This window comes from Etheostoma cragini, chromosome 13, assembly GCF_013103735.1.
Source record: "Etheostoma cragini isolate CJK2018 chromosome 13, CSU_Ecrag_1.0, whole genome shotgun sequence".
NCBI lineage: Eukaryota > Metazoa > Chordata > Actinopteri > Perciformes > Percidae > Etheostoma > Etheostoma cragini.
This window is the reverse complement of record NC_048419.1, coordinates 16,281,211-16,296,424: the sequence shown is the minus strand read 5'-3', so window position 1 is coordinate 16,296,424 and position 15,214 is coordinate 16,281,211. Positions and strand designations below refer to the sequence as shown.

Genomic DNA, 15,214 nt, shown 5'->3' with positions numbered 1-15,214 from the left:
CACACACACACAAATTTAATAACTTTAATTAGCCAGGCATGTGTCCAGTCTTGTAATTAGCTAATAACAGCAACATGGATGTGGTTAATTAGTGGTAGGAGGTGCTTGTAAATTAGAAAGCCAATGATACCATTACTGGACCTACTGCTGAAATAAGAATGCTAAAATACATAAACGAAATTGTGTTTTTATAATTAGAAAGAAGGTGTGTCAGCAGTGTTGCATAATGTTTGAAGTTTGTATTGGACATGTATCATAAGTAATATTGTGTCCCTGCTCTCTTTCTACTCTCTCTTTTTTATGCTGCCTCCTGTTCATCCTGCTGCTGCTGTGATATCCACAAAGGTAAGAGAAGATTGTGGTTAATTCTACACTCTGGGTCTTTAAAGGAGCATTACATTATTTTAGCTTAATCTCTCATCACACATGAAAAGGCAGAGATTATCTGAAGAGTTTGTCATCTTTCTTCTCTTCCTCCTCTCTCCTACTCCTCATCCTCCACTTAATTGGTGCCCCATCAACCCGTTAATCAAATTACTTCTGAACCAAAATTGACAGTTTTCATTAATTATAAAGGATTATTCTAATTGCAATTCAAATTTATTCATTTACAACAGACGGCGCTCAGTAATATTTCAGTGAATTAGCATATTAAATGGAGTGGTTCGTACATTAGTTATGGTAATGAATGCATATTTCCTTATTTGGACCGGGTGAGCCATATGCGTGCCACGCGGGCAGTTTATGTGTGTGTTTGTGTGTGCGTGCGTGTACACAAGTGAGGACCCTGGACATCGTTTAATTTGTTTGACAAACGTAGCAGGAGTTAAATCTTCCAGCCTGCCCTGTACATCTCCCTCACCATCCTTTTTCCTCTCTCTGTTTCTTCCTGTGTCTATCCTTCCTTCTCACTGCTTACGTCTTCCAGTTAAGGTCACAAAAGTAACCCTTTAAGAGTACAGGGAGTCAAACCTCAAAAACTTTTCTTTTTTTCCATTTGCTTTCAGTATGGGATTTTTTATTTATTATAAATTGCAAAAATTCATTGAACGATGCCTTTTGCTGGGGATGACTGAATTTCTTTTAATTGTTTATAATTATCACATCCCTGTTTCAGTAGAGTCTTTGATGTATGACATCTCTGTCTAGAGAATCAGGGAGAATCTGTAAAAGAGGCCAATAATTTATAGCTGTTAGTGTTAGGTTATGGGCACCAGTATGTTGTGACTGAATAAGGCATCATCCCTTTAAATATGCAATATATTAAAATGGAGTCTACACACATAGTCCCCAAGTGTAATGCACACATGCATGCTAATGGATTCAACTACAGAGATATACACACTTAGATACACACATACATCCAACAAATCTTAAACAGTCTTTCTTTGTATATCATTTTCTTTTTTGCAGTATTTCTGCAATATGTGTAAATACAAGCGCACATGTACAGAACACTGTGTGTACACACTTACAACTCCTCATACGTCAATGACTCAAATAATTTGTCAATGCCTTTCAAAACAACCCAAATTACCTTTTGCCACTCCAAGTTGGTTTAGGCAACTGCTTGTGTGTGTGTGTGTGTGTGTGTGTGTGTGTGTGTGTGTGTGTGTGTGTGTGTGTGTGTGTGTGTGTGTGTGTGTGTGTGTGTGTGTTCGTGTGTTTATACATGTTTGGCCTAGAGCTAGCACTTCTTTAGGTGCTCACCATTCACTCATTCCCCTGTCCTTGCCTCCCCCACTCTTCTCTGTCGCTCCTTCTACCTCTTCTCTCCTTTTTTTCTTCACCCCCCAAATCAATCTCTCTCATCTATAATTCAACAGTTTGCCTTCAGCCTTTAAAATATACACCACAGTAACGTCCTCCTTCCCTCGAAGTCTGTCTAGCCCCTCATCGTTGCACTCATCTCCTCACAGTTCTCCCCCATTTCTCTCCCTGCGATGAAAGACCTCTGACAGTATTTATCTTGAAGGTAATCATGTAGTAAGTTATGTTATCATGGACCCACAGTGGTTAATATCTCATAGGGTCATTATGGGCCTTGGCGTCTGCTGGTTGGCAGCTTCAATGTTTTTAACAAACTCCACGTTTGGTAGATTTAATCTGAATTTTTACATCAAGTTTGACCAAGAGATCAATGATTTATTTAGTTGCGCAAACAGTTTTTTTTGGCAGTTGTGTTTTGTGTAATTTGAGTGATCACTTTTTCTCTTTGGAATCAACCTCCACAAAAAAGGGTCAAATAATCTTGCTTGTTTACAACCAGTCTGATCATCAATGCCTCGTCCTCGATAGTCCATAACTACAAAAATACGGCCCAGTTGTAATATGTTGTAATTATTATTTACAGTGAAATTGTTATCATTCTTTTCATTATTTGACTGTAAGAGCAAAACAAACCTATGCCTGGAGTTACTCTACAAAACAGCTTATTTCCTATTTTCTATCACTGTACATCAGTACATTGGAATGTAATACACAAACAAATGACTAATCATTGTAACTCACCCCAACATAACTATGTCTGTTAATTTATTGATGATCCTTCACCCTACGCAGCGGCTGATGTGGCCATAGATAATGACAGGGTGCCAATCTGAGCAACACTGTGACAAACTGATGACATTAGTGTCACTGTTACATGTAACAATAATGTAATGACACTTGTACAGGTCCACCAGCGCTGAACTTGTATATTGTGCAGGTTATTAATACTCACTTTATCTCAGCACTGCCAGACAGTACAAGCCCCCTCATAGACATCACACAGGCTGGCTCTCACCACAGTGGCCTGCTCTGTAATTTAAATATGCAGAGATGACAACAATGACAGCATTAATAGTAATGATAGCAATATGAAGCTAAGCCCTCATCATCATCATCATTAGCATATCTCCTGGGAGATGAGCCGTGATTGACAGCTAGCTGGGTGTTTTTTGGGCTGCAGCTCAGCTATCAATTACCTCTGTGCATATCAACCATCATTATGTAAAATAACTCTGCTTCGCTCGACTCTGCTCAATTCTCTTAAGTCTTGTTCCCTCGCATAACTCTCTTTCCCTCTCCAGTGCGTTTCCTCCCTCCCTTCTCCCTCCCTCCTCCGCTGCCTTTTTTCTTTCTTTTGCCATTTCGCTCCCGACCACTCGCTTCCCTTTACTCGCACTTTCTCCTATGTGTCCAGGTTTCTAATTCTCTTTGCTCGTCTTCACCGCTCTTCTCACACTCCTGTTACTTTCAGCATTGGCCATCCATGGCTCTGAGTATGTGAACATCTTCCCATTTCCTTTCTTTATTGCAAATGACAGTATGTTAGGTTATACAGTAAAAGTTCTGCTGGGTATTAAGCATAGAAAGAAAACAGATACAAAGGACTTAGCATGGTCAGTGCAGTCTGAAAACCGATCTTTTCTTTTTCCTTCATCTCAGGTTGTTACATAATATACATTGTGAGGTTTTGTTGTCCTTGGATCAGACCTCTGGCCGGGAGGTTGCTTGTTTGTAGAGCTAAAATGGTCGGTTGAGTGACATTATTGGCAAAACAAGTCCAACAAGGGGGGAATCTGTGTGTTTTCTCTTTCCTGACATTTAACGAACCAAATGATTAATTCACTAATCGAGAAAATAATCATCAGATAAATCAGTAATGAAAATAATCGTTAGTTGTAGCCCAATGTGTCTGTAAGACAATTAATTAAACCTTACATCATGGAGCAGTTATACAGATTACCAGCTTTCACTTTGGCTGTGGCAGCACAGTTTCCATGTCATGCAAGACTTAAACTCACATATTATTAAACCAAGTCTAAAGTGGATATCCAGATATCCTTCCAAGTAAAGTGAATTAATCTTCCCCTTTAGATTCCTCCTCATCTCCTTGCTTCTTTCTGTCAATGTAATCGCCCTGATCCTTTTAAAAACACCTTATCATCTTGATAACGTCAACGATGACGCTAGCTGAGATGGATTACATGGACTGTTAAAAGAAAGTGATATACACTATGATATTCTCATGTACATTTATGCATGTACATGTGAGTTACACACCTCTCGCATGTAACTCTTGTGATGTGATTGCACTAACCAAAACAAACCCGACTTCTACTTGTTGTAATCATTCAAATATATTTCAAGGGTGGTCTTTTGATCATAGGGACTGTCCCTGCACTGTGGTTCAAGCCTGGTATCAACAAGCATTAACTCTGCTGACGTGCTCCTAAACAAGACAAGACAGAAAAAAAACTGTATTCCACAGGAAGTAATACATTATCAAATTATTATTGTGATAACAGCCGAATAGAGGGCGTAATAGTATTTCATATCCTTGTTTTTGCTGCTTGCATGACTACTCAGATTTTAGGCAATGGGCCCAGCGATGCTATCTGTTGTCATCGCATTAAACAAAAACAAGCACTCAGTGTAAACAGGAAACAGGAAGTTGATCTCTGACAGATCAACAGGCAGAGAGGGAAACTCTAGAACTAGGTTAGCTATTTGAAATGACAAGTTATAATGAAAAGCCCGTTTAACTGAAATAGTATTCTACCATACTATCTTAGACAAAATTAAAGTGATGGTATTACCACTTAGCTCTAGAGTCATGATCAAATATATTTTGAATGTAAAGCTTCTTCTTTGTGCAACCAGTAGCTGATGAGATACTGGCAGTAACAATATATACACATGCAATATCTCTTGAATCTTGATTAGCAAGTTGTTTCACACACATGCACATAGTGTAAAGATAGTAAAAATCATCACTTCTGTCAGAAAAGCTCTGCCAACAAACTTGGCAGGCAGGTGAAATAAGACATCTAAAGGAAGCAGGCAGACAGAGAAGAGACAGAGGAGGCAGGAGCAGCAAAAGCACTGATCTGTTGTTCAGTTTGTCTGCACTAACTGACTGCAATTTCTCCACCTGTCAGCAACAGCTCACCAGACTCCTGCTTGCGTACGTGTGTGTGTGTGTATGTGTGTGTGTGTGTGTGTGTGTGTGTGTGTGTGTGTGTGTGTGTGTGTGTGTGTGTGTGTGTGTGTGTGTGTGTGTGTGTGCATGTTTGTTGGAGAGATTCTTTTGTTTTTTTTCTCCTCCAAGGCGGTGTCGTTATTCTTGGCAGTAGAATAGCGAGTCTTTAGGGAATAAAACGGACATAGACATTCAGTCTTAGACACTCAGTCTCACACACACACACACACAAACACAAACACACACACACACACACACACACACACAAAAACACACACAAACACACACTCACACACTGGAATTCCCCCGGATGTCACCCTTGCTCTGTTGTCATTGTAACTGTTTAAATGACAGGAGGGTGGTCAAAGCAAGCAAATTCATTTTCTCCTCCATTTGTTTCTTCCTCACACACACTCTCTATATCCCCCTCCTCTTCCTCATTCTTCTTCTTTACATCCCAACACCCTCTCCATCCCCTCACTCTGTCACTTCCTGTCTCTCTCTTCAGGTCTGTGTTAGCCTTATGTATTAAATATTAATGTCAGTTGTGCTCTGAGCCATAATTGCCATCTCAGCCTCTGAATAATAAATGTAAATGCGTTGTTCACTACTATACCATGGATTACAGGCTAAAAAAAAATGCATCCAACCATGGTTTGCTACATGGACTGCAGGCTAAATGAGAGCACCCTAGTGTGGTTGATTACATTGTCGTGGACAAGAGTAACACAAGCCAAAAGAATGACACCTCATGGTTGACCGAATCACCTTTTTGTTAAGTTGAGAGAACTAGCATTGCACCAAGGTAAAAGTCTATAATGTGATTAAAAATGACTGGTTAGGTTTCACAGCTTCACCACAACATGACGCAAACGCCAAAGGTAGTAACTAGCAGGTGAAGTTAAAGCTTTAGGTCGTAACTTTTTGATTTTTATAAACGTCCATTAGCTTCAAGCCATTGCCATATTTGTTGCTACAAAGCTAATTATCAGTTCCACACAACTCCCTCAGGATTTCTCAGTAGGCTATAGTTGATTGTGTCTTCCGGTGACTTTCCCGTGGAGAAACTCAACTTAAGATAATTGCATCTTCTGTAGAGTCCATCGTGTTTTTTTTAATCCTCCTGTCCTCCGTGGTTTATAGCAACTGCATTGAGAAGGGCTCGCGATCACATAAGGCTGTATCATGTGGACGTTACAACAGTGGCGTGGTCATTACTTTGCATTTGTCAACGGGGCGACAGAAACTAGGCACTATAGCTTTCAACAACTAGCAGCTAAAGAGCCAGGTAAAAGGAGAGTGAATATTCAGTTATCAGGTTGCCAAAAACACGTCCCCCCAATTCAGTGCTAATGTTGCTCTGCATCTGCTGGGTTGCAAGTAGGCAATGTTTTATGTAATCTTGTGTGAGTGTTGTATGTACAAAAAAATGACATGAGAGATAATTTGGTCAGGGAACTGAAAAAGCAATTAAAACTTTTCTTTGTATCGTTACCACCACCTTTCCCTAACTTACCAAAGTGTTTTCTAAGCATCATTCTAACCATGCCTTAATGTAGCCATAGTTTCCCATAACCACAACCTTTCCCTAAACATGACCATAGTGGAATTGTCATGTGCAGATAGTGCAGTAAGTGAGAGTTTGAAATGTTTGGAATGGACATTAAAAAACAAAATATAACATGGTCCACGGTTTTGCAAAAATCATTCAATAGCATCTTGTCTCGCGATAGGCTCAGCTGTCAACATGTAAGCTGATAAGCATGAGGCATCTGGTGATCAATTCTAACCAGGAATATACCCTTTTCTCTGTCTGAGTGTATAAATATTGTGTGTGTGCCTGTGCACATGTGTGCGTGGGGTCAGCTCTCTGAGTGTGGTACTTACAGAATAACAAAGGTCAACAGCGCTGTTGTCACTTGAACATGATCGGGCGTTTGGAGAGAGTGAGTGAGAGATCTGGGGAGAGTGCTCCCCTCCCCCACAGTCATTTAGAGTTTTTATAATTGCCCGGTTTAATTGGAGGCCTCATAACGACCAGTGACTGGACCAACGAAATCAATTCACACAAGGTGTCTGTGTGTGTGTGTGCCTCTGTGTGTAGCTGCGGGGCCTTTTTGTAGCAGAGTTGATGAGGCCAGATGGGGTCAAGTAAAGGGGGGAGAGGAACACACACATACTGCATTAAAATGTAGAATAAGCTCTGTTGGCAATCAATGAGAGAAAACGCTCTCTCAGGAAAAAGACGGAATCAAACAGTAAATGGAAATACGAAAAATAATGCGTAATATCATATCACCAGCGATATGATGATGGAAACTTATTTGGTTTGTGTATACACTGAATGCCAGATGTACTAATGCTTTTGTGTCCACTTCAGTTGTATTTGTTTCGCAACGTATGCCTAAAAGCATGGCGAGGTATGTACAAACAGTACAAAACAACTGAGGTAAAAGCGCAGACTGCCTGTCGCGGGAGCTGGGAATGGCAAATTGTGCTTTCCGGGTCATACATTTGCATTCATGGAATGGGGGAAGGAGTTGCCCATAAAGAGATGGGAGGGGAAGCGTAAAGTGCCCCTCACTATGTATTATATTATGTGTAGTGTATTACCGCATGGATCACACTTTTTTCAGTACAATCATTCAATCAGTGTTACAGATTAAGCAGCCATGCGATATTACAGGAAGAAAGATGCAATTGAATCTCAGACTCGGGGTTCGCATTCCATTCCAGCAGTTGTTAAACTTCTCGCTACATTACATACATCCAATATTGGCATTAGCATCATTTCAAACAGTCATGGCATCAGCAGTGGGAATATTGCAGTCTGCACTTAGCCGTATCATAGCACTAAGTAATTAACGCTTTGCTACAGCGCACATACATTTTCCCACCATTAATGCAGAAATAATACACATCAAGCAGGATTTCTTTGGCATTGGCCATTCAATTGCGCTTTTAAAGGCGCGCAATTCACGGTATAATGGGCGGAGAAAGGCGCTGATTACCCAAAGAACTGGAGGGATGGTAAATACGACTTTAAACTGATGAATCACTGCATCCGCTTTTTGCAGGTCGGCCATATGAGGCTGATAACGCTACATTTGCAAATATACATACATCTGGCCCACAGGAGGGGGGGATGATATTGTTAATGTGATGGAGGAGGAAAATGACATTGTTCAATTTGTGGGTCAGAGATTGTGGTGATGATTTAGGTGATGGTTTAAGTCTTCATCCCCATTTCTCTCAGTGGTGCAGCATTAGTAACGAGAACCTTTCTTATTCACCTTTGCAGAAACAGGATTACAGTGACCACAGGGAATAGGTAGTAAAGAAATACATTTACTCAAAGTACTGCACTTAGAGGAACACCAGTAACGCTGTGGTGGACTTTTGAGGCACAGGGCCTTGTATTGTTTTGTATTCCATTGATTAAGAAAAACTGTGACGTCACCACAATGTAAAGTCCATGGGCCGAGTGGTAACTCATGGGCGGGGCCAGCTGGAAAAACACTACTGCGCATCTGCAATGGGCCGCATTTCATAGATGTAAACCGTAAGCTTAGAAACCTTTGTGGCATATGCACCAGATAAGAAACTGAATAGGCCCCCTTTTGTAATCTTGTATCCGGGTCAATACATATCATCTATGGTTTTATAAAGTAGGAAATTCATCCAACATGTTTCATTTCATCGTTTATGAATGTAATGATACATGGTGCATTTTGCTGAGCAAAGGTGATTGTAGGGATGCACCGATCCAACTTTTTCTCTTCCAATTTTGAAACGGCAGATTCCAAGTCTTGATCCAAAACCAGTGTGCTCTATTTTCCCAATTTTAAATCTGTATACCATACTGTGTGGAACTCATTTGAATAATTTGTTAAGTAAAATACTTCAGACATTGCCCGTCAGCATACAATGTTTTTAAATGCAGGACTTTTACTCAAAGTAAAGTAAATTATTTCTAAAAGATCTCCTCCAGAACACTTTTTCCACCACTGTTTTAGTCTTTTCATATTCCAGTCAGATGAGCAGAGTGTGTGAGCCTCCTTTACACAGAGATGTACAGTGTAGGGTCAGCTATGGTGGTCGTGTTAACGCTATGCCAGTGTTGTGAGAAGGACTAGACAGTGGGAGGTCAGCAGGGGTCAGTGTGGCTGTCCTCCACTGTGATAGGCTGTCACCCAGGGGTGAGAGGTCAAGATAATTAGGCATTCAGAATCCCAGCGCCGGTGTTCTAACGAAGACTGAGCTCGTTAACGCAGAGTTTTACACTCAGACCTGCCACTGAGCTGTGCTGCGCCGTCACACACGAACATACACTCACATGTGGAGTACATGTTTGCACACACACACACACACACACACACACACACACAAAGAGCGCACACCTCTGCCTTGTTCTAGTAGCCCAGTATAAGGGATGTCATCTCTTGAATAGTAAAGCACCATGCTCTGCCACGAAGGAATGGAGGTGATGCAGAAAAGTTAAAATTACTTAAGCATGGATTAAGAAAAATACAGAGGTTGGACACCATGTTATAAAACCCTGTATAAAAGCTTTGCCATTTTTTGGGAACTTACAAATTGTTTTTGCGACAGAGATCCTGTTTTCGGTGATGCTTTATCTACATATGCTTTCTTTTATTTTTCTGTCTGATAGGAAACTTAAGCAGTCAAAACAGTGTTGTGTACGAACATACATAAAACACAAGAGGTATATGCAAACGTTTTTGTGTGTGTGTGTGTGTGTGTGTGTGTTTGTGTTATTGTGTATGTGTGTGCCGTGTTCCTTCTGCCAGGCCGGCCAGCTGGCTCACACCAAAACACAACCTGGATGTGTTTGTTAGCTGTTGATGGCCATCTGTGTATTTGATTTATTCTGTAATATAGATTCATGACATATGGTCCCGTTTCAAACACCCAGCGTCAACACAGTTCCACCTTTCTTAATGATCAGGGTAAGCATTCAGACAAAACCTATAAGATCTTTGTTTTTAATCTGTCTCTTCAGATTTTAAAAGTTGGTTTGAAATTGTTTCTGAAATTTGACAAGCCCTTTAGGTTTTTAAAGCTACTAATAGTTGCTAATTTGACAAATATTGACGATGAAGGTCAATTTGGACAAAGAACTAATGAAAGGCAAAGACAGGAGGGTCTTTAGAAGTATGTTTAAATATGGATTCACAAAAGTGTAAAAAAGAAAAGCTCACAGCCACAGATTCTTAAAGTTTTTTGCTGCTTTATTTGTCTTTGTCCTATATATACGTTAATCCAATGTCTTCTTGTGGCATTTCCAAGCATTGTGGATTTAAGAACATAAAAACATGTCCAACACATCCACAAGGAACTTTCATAAGGAAATACACTTGGACCTTCCAACAGTATGAATTGTTAATTTATGTATGTGTATTTGGGGTTCTGATTGTGCTATATGTTGGAGACGATGAATTTTCATATCCTGAAGGAAGGCGGTTGTGTAGTCTTCACTCTGGTCTAATGATAACCTCAAATATTGCTTGTCCTCTCTGTCTCGACAGATTCTTTCTCAAGTTTTTCCTCAAGTGCAACCAGAACTGTCTAAAAAATGCGGGAAACCCACGAGACATGAGGAGGTTCCAGGTAGAAACCACCACACTTTTCTACTCTCGTCACTTAATCCTTCCTTTTTCTGCATGTGTTTGCATGCCCTTCTCTTTCTCAGTCCATCTCTACTTTCTCAATGTTTTCTTTGGACATAACACATAATAATACACATAACTTTATGGTTATTCTTAACACATAAACACAGGAATGTGTGTGTTTCTGTGTAAGTAAATAAGCTATCAGCACTTTATCAGGAAACATGAGATCCTGACCCTGACTCGTCAGAACATAAATACACGCACAATGCAGGAAGACAGAGCAGGGTGAGGGGGGAATAAGAGGAACTTTAAGGAAAGAAATAAAGAAAGGATGTTGTGGGATTGTAAATAAGATTCAAGGCAGTGCTGTCTTAATAATTTCCTTATCTTCATGGCCGCAACACAATCAGGAAGACACCACTTGAGTCTGAGTGGAGATACTGGCTGCCCAAAAGATACTGCTAGATTTATTACCATGGTGTGTGTGTGTGTGTGTGTGTGTGTGTGTGTGTGTGTGTGTGTGTGTGTGTGTGTGGGGAGAGAGAGAGAGTAGTACAGGAGTGAGTGGGTGACAGTATCTGTGGCTCTAATTGTGCAACTCTATTGTAGTGGAACCAGAGAAGACAGCTCTGTTTCCCTGGGAGATAATTAAGGGCTGGACCCATCAGGAACTATTGAACAGAGGAGGATAGACACTAAACACACACTGACTTAGTGTGTGTTGAGTGTGATGGTAATAGCAGTGATAACGGGTTACATTTAGAGAGATTTTCACAGTTTCACGCTTTTAACTCCTTGCAATCCTTGCTCTAGACCCCACACTTTTCTAATTCCTGATTTTTTCTATTCTTTTCTCTGCTCTTCCCCCTCTTTGTCCACTATTTCCCCTTTTTTGTCCCCTTTACCCTCCTGTCTAACCCAACTCTCGCCTCTTTTATCTTACCACTTTCTTGTCACTACGCCTGTCAATCTCCCTCTGTCACTCATTTTGCCCCCCAACGTGTCCTGTCCCGTTCCCTGCTTCTCTCCAGGTGGTGGTATCGACCACGGTGAGCGTGGAGGGACATGTCCTGTCAGTCTCCGACAACATGTTTGTCCACAACAACTCCAAACATGGCCGACGGGCCCGCAGACTCGACCCAGTGGAAGGAACGCCATCTTACTTGGAACACGGTGTGTTCTCAAGTATGTGTGTGTGTGTGTGTGTGTGTGTGTGTGTGTGTGCGTGCGTGCACGTGCATGTGCACGTGCATGTGCACGTGCAAGTGTGTGCGTGCGAGATCATAAGCAGCATGGCCACCAGATGGCTGATGGTTTAATCCTATCAGGTGATTCCTGCCCCTCCATCTGGCTAATCCAACCGACAACACACACATGTCTAGCAACACACATACAAACACACATGCACACACAAAATGCATGGTGTGATGATGTGTGTTTGTATGTGTGTTGCTAGGTCTAATATCATTATCAATATAATAATGATTCTTTTTCAGAAAAAAACCTAAAAGCATGTTGTTGTGATTCACATAATGCTGATAAACACAAATACACACACACACACACACACACACACACACACACACACACATCCTTTGATAGACAAGTTTATATTGTTGTGATATGGGATTGGAAATGAGCTTATACACACTCACACAATACTGAAGTTACATAAAACTGACTGTACAGATTGTGTTTGTATTGTGAGTATTATGATGCACACTGAGCCTTCTGCGTGTGTTTTTATCCATGTCATATCATTACTTTAAAAAATGAACTGCCATAATCTCATGTCAGTCGGGCTTTGAGATAAACATCATTAAATAACCAGTGCCCAGTTCAGTTTCCTCAACATTATGGTTGAGGATCACATTGCCCTTCAAACTGTTAAAAGTGCAAAAGAACTATTAATAACTTTTTATCCTCACAAAATAAGAAAAAAAGTTTTAAAAGCAGTACATTACATAAATCTTCTTTCTTTAATTGTTAATCCTTGTCTCAGGCCTGAGAGGATGCATGTTTTTGAGCATGTTCGTTCTTGACATTTGGGAACAGTGTACGTTAGATAGAAATAAATAGAAACTAAGATTCACTTCTTAGCTTTCAACTGCATTTCATGGTCCATAAAAATTTATTCTCAAAGCTTAGCCGGTATTTGCTTGGTTTCATTATCTCATTCCACTTAGAAGACCAATTTATGAGGAGAAACCTCACTGGTGAAGGACCATTGGAGTAGTAGGAGTCTAGTAGTTGTTTTTAAATCTGCACTTTATTCAGAGTAGAAGTGTGGCGTGCTGATCTGGGCCACTGCCAAAAACCAAGGGTGTAGCATGAAGAAATATGAGGTGCAGATGCAACAGTGATGAAAAGGCCAGATTTTCCTCCCTGTTCAGAGACTGATTTGTTGTTAAATGAAACAAATGTTTATTTTCTACAGCTTCACGTGTCAAGAACGAATGTTGATTTCAAATGCCAACAATATTAATCTACATGAAATGTGTTTAAATCCTTTTTTACCATTCTTCATTGGCTACTATCCCTCCAGGAGCAGCTCCTTGCATTAAAGCCATCAGTCCTAGCGAGGGGTGGACTACGGGTGGCGCTACAGTCATCATCATAGGAGACAATTTCTTTGATGGTCTCCAAGTCATCTTCGGTACCATGCTGGTTTGGAGCGAGGTCAGTTTGCCAGCAATCATTATCCTGTCTTGATGTTGTTTCAACCCCTCAACTGTGTGTTTTTGCCCTCTTACCGTAAGTAATTTAATATGAAAACATACTTTTCCTCACGGTTGGGCTCTTAGCTGTGTGTGATCATGTGAATGTTTGTGTGTTAATGAAGAGCTTTGCCTCTCTAATGAGTCCCCACAACAAGCAACCACCGCCCCTTTCTACCTTCCTCACTCCCTCTGTCTCTTTCTCTGTGGAATACTGATCAAGTCAGCAGATTCTGATAGCCATCGGCTTAATTTTCACAAAACACACACACACACACACACACACACACACACAGCTCCCCCTCGTACGTTTCCCCATCGCAACTCCTCTACGGAATGTTTATTTGTCTTCTGACTCCACTCACGGTGTGCGCGGAGCAACCATGGCTCCTTTCCAACAGCAACAACACGTGTGTGTGTGTGTGTTTGTGTGTGTGCGTGCGTGCGTGCGTTGCTTGCGTGCGTGCGTTTGTGTGCGTTTGTGTGTGTGTGTGTGTGTTGAGCTGAGGGGTTTGTTTATAGTGTTGAGAGCCACACTTACACACACTAATATGTGTACAAAGTCTCAGTTCAGTTCAAACTGACTCAGCTCTCTTAGACTGGCTTCTAATGGATTTTGGCCAACCAAATGTTTCATTTTCACTCAACCTGATTATTGATTCCGAAGCAAGAAAACATTGTGGGTGGAAAGGGATTCTATGTTTGCCAAGTTCTGTTTGTCTGCAGTTCTTCCTCCTACCTGCAGATTTGTCAAACCTAGGCTTAATAGTTAAACATTATTGAAAACCAACCATAAAATGGGATGCTAAAAAAGTTAGTGTTTGCCACAAACAGCTCAATACAATGATCTATTTTCACCTGATATCAACATTGAAGCTGGGAAATCAGATTATATCTAAAGTGGCTTGTTGATTTTTATAGTGCCTGCCAAAGCATTTGTTCCATTTTCTGTGAGATTACAAGGCACTAGGTCGAAAGTCAGTAACACATTAAAAGCCAAATCATAAAATTATATGTCTATTATGTCTAATATGCAAGATTTTAAATGTATTGAACATTGGATGTACAGTAAAAATACCCCCCCCCCCAAATTTGAGCATAAATTAGAGAAAGGAAACAAAGTTGGTGCGAACATCAACTTCAGATTGAACTTAGATTGAAACTTAAATCCAAATGTAAATACAGTTCATTAAGAGATACCTTTCACCACCTTAACAGATACATCTCCAACCCAATAACTAAAATAAACTGCAGGAAGGAGCTTCAGTAAAAATGCTCATATAGAATAACATTCTGTACAGTAAAGGTCAAAACTGGATACAGGGTCAGATTTAAAGGGGGAAAAAAACAAGTTTTCATGCACAATGTGTGTAAACAACAGAACCTGACTACACCAAATCAATATTCAAGATGTCAAAGAAACTCTAAACGTTCTGTTAGTATTTTAGGGATAATTAACCAAACACCAGTTGCACTGTGCTAACACACAGAGCTACATTAAGGTGATATGTTTTTATGTTCTGACTCCGCCCTTTCCTTCCTTCTCTAGTTGATCACGCCACATGCCATCCGGGTGCAGACGCCCCCCAGACACATCCCCGGGGTCGTTGAGGTCACTCTGTCTTACAAGTCCAAACAGTTCTGCAAAGGCACACCCGGAAGGTTCATTTACACAGGTAGGTCAACTGTACACACATACAAACACACACATACATGCTCTTGATTGAAGTATTTTGCTGTGATTCTTCTTCTATTTTCTAGGGGTACGTTTCCTTTAAAAAAATATTTTGTTAACTATAATAACTGTGTGTTTGCATAATAAGAGTGTTTGCCTGTGTGTGTGTGTGTGTGTGTGTGTGTGTGTGTGTGTGTGTGTGTGTGTGTGTGTGTGTGTGTGT

At 40.6% G+C, this 15,214-nt stretch overlaps 1 protein-coding gene across 3 annotated transcripts in view; it reads left to right on the top strand.

The window, feature by feature from the left end:
- The window catches only part of LOC117956127 (transcription factor COE1-A-like), a 78,156-nt gene that overhangs the window by 40,364 nt on the left and 22,578 nt on the right, over positions 1-15,214 (top strand). For all 3 annotated transcript variants that reach the window (XM_034891035.1, XM_034891037.1, XM_034891036.1), the window contains exons 7-10: positions 10,516-10,597; positions 11,631-11,772; positions 13,145-13,278; positions 14,866-14,992. In XM_034891035.1, coding sequence (XP_034746926.1) covers positions 10,516-10,597; positions 11,631-11,772; positions 13,145-13,278; positions 14,866-14,992 — 485 coding nt within the window. The remainder of the gene's footprint in view (positions 1-10,515; positions 10,598-11,630; positions 11,773-13,144; positions 13,279-14,865; positions 14,993-15,214) is intronic.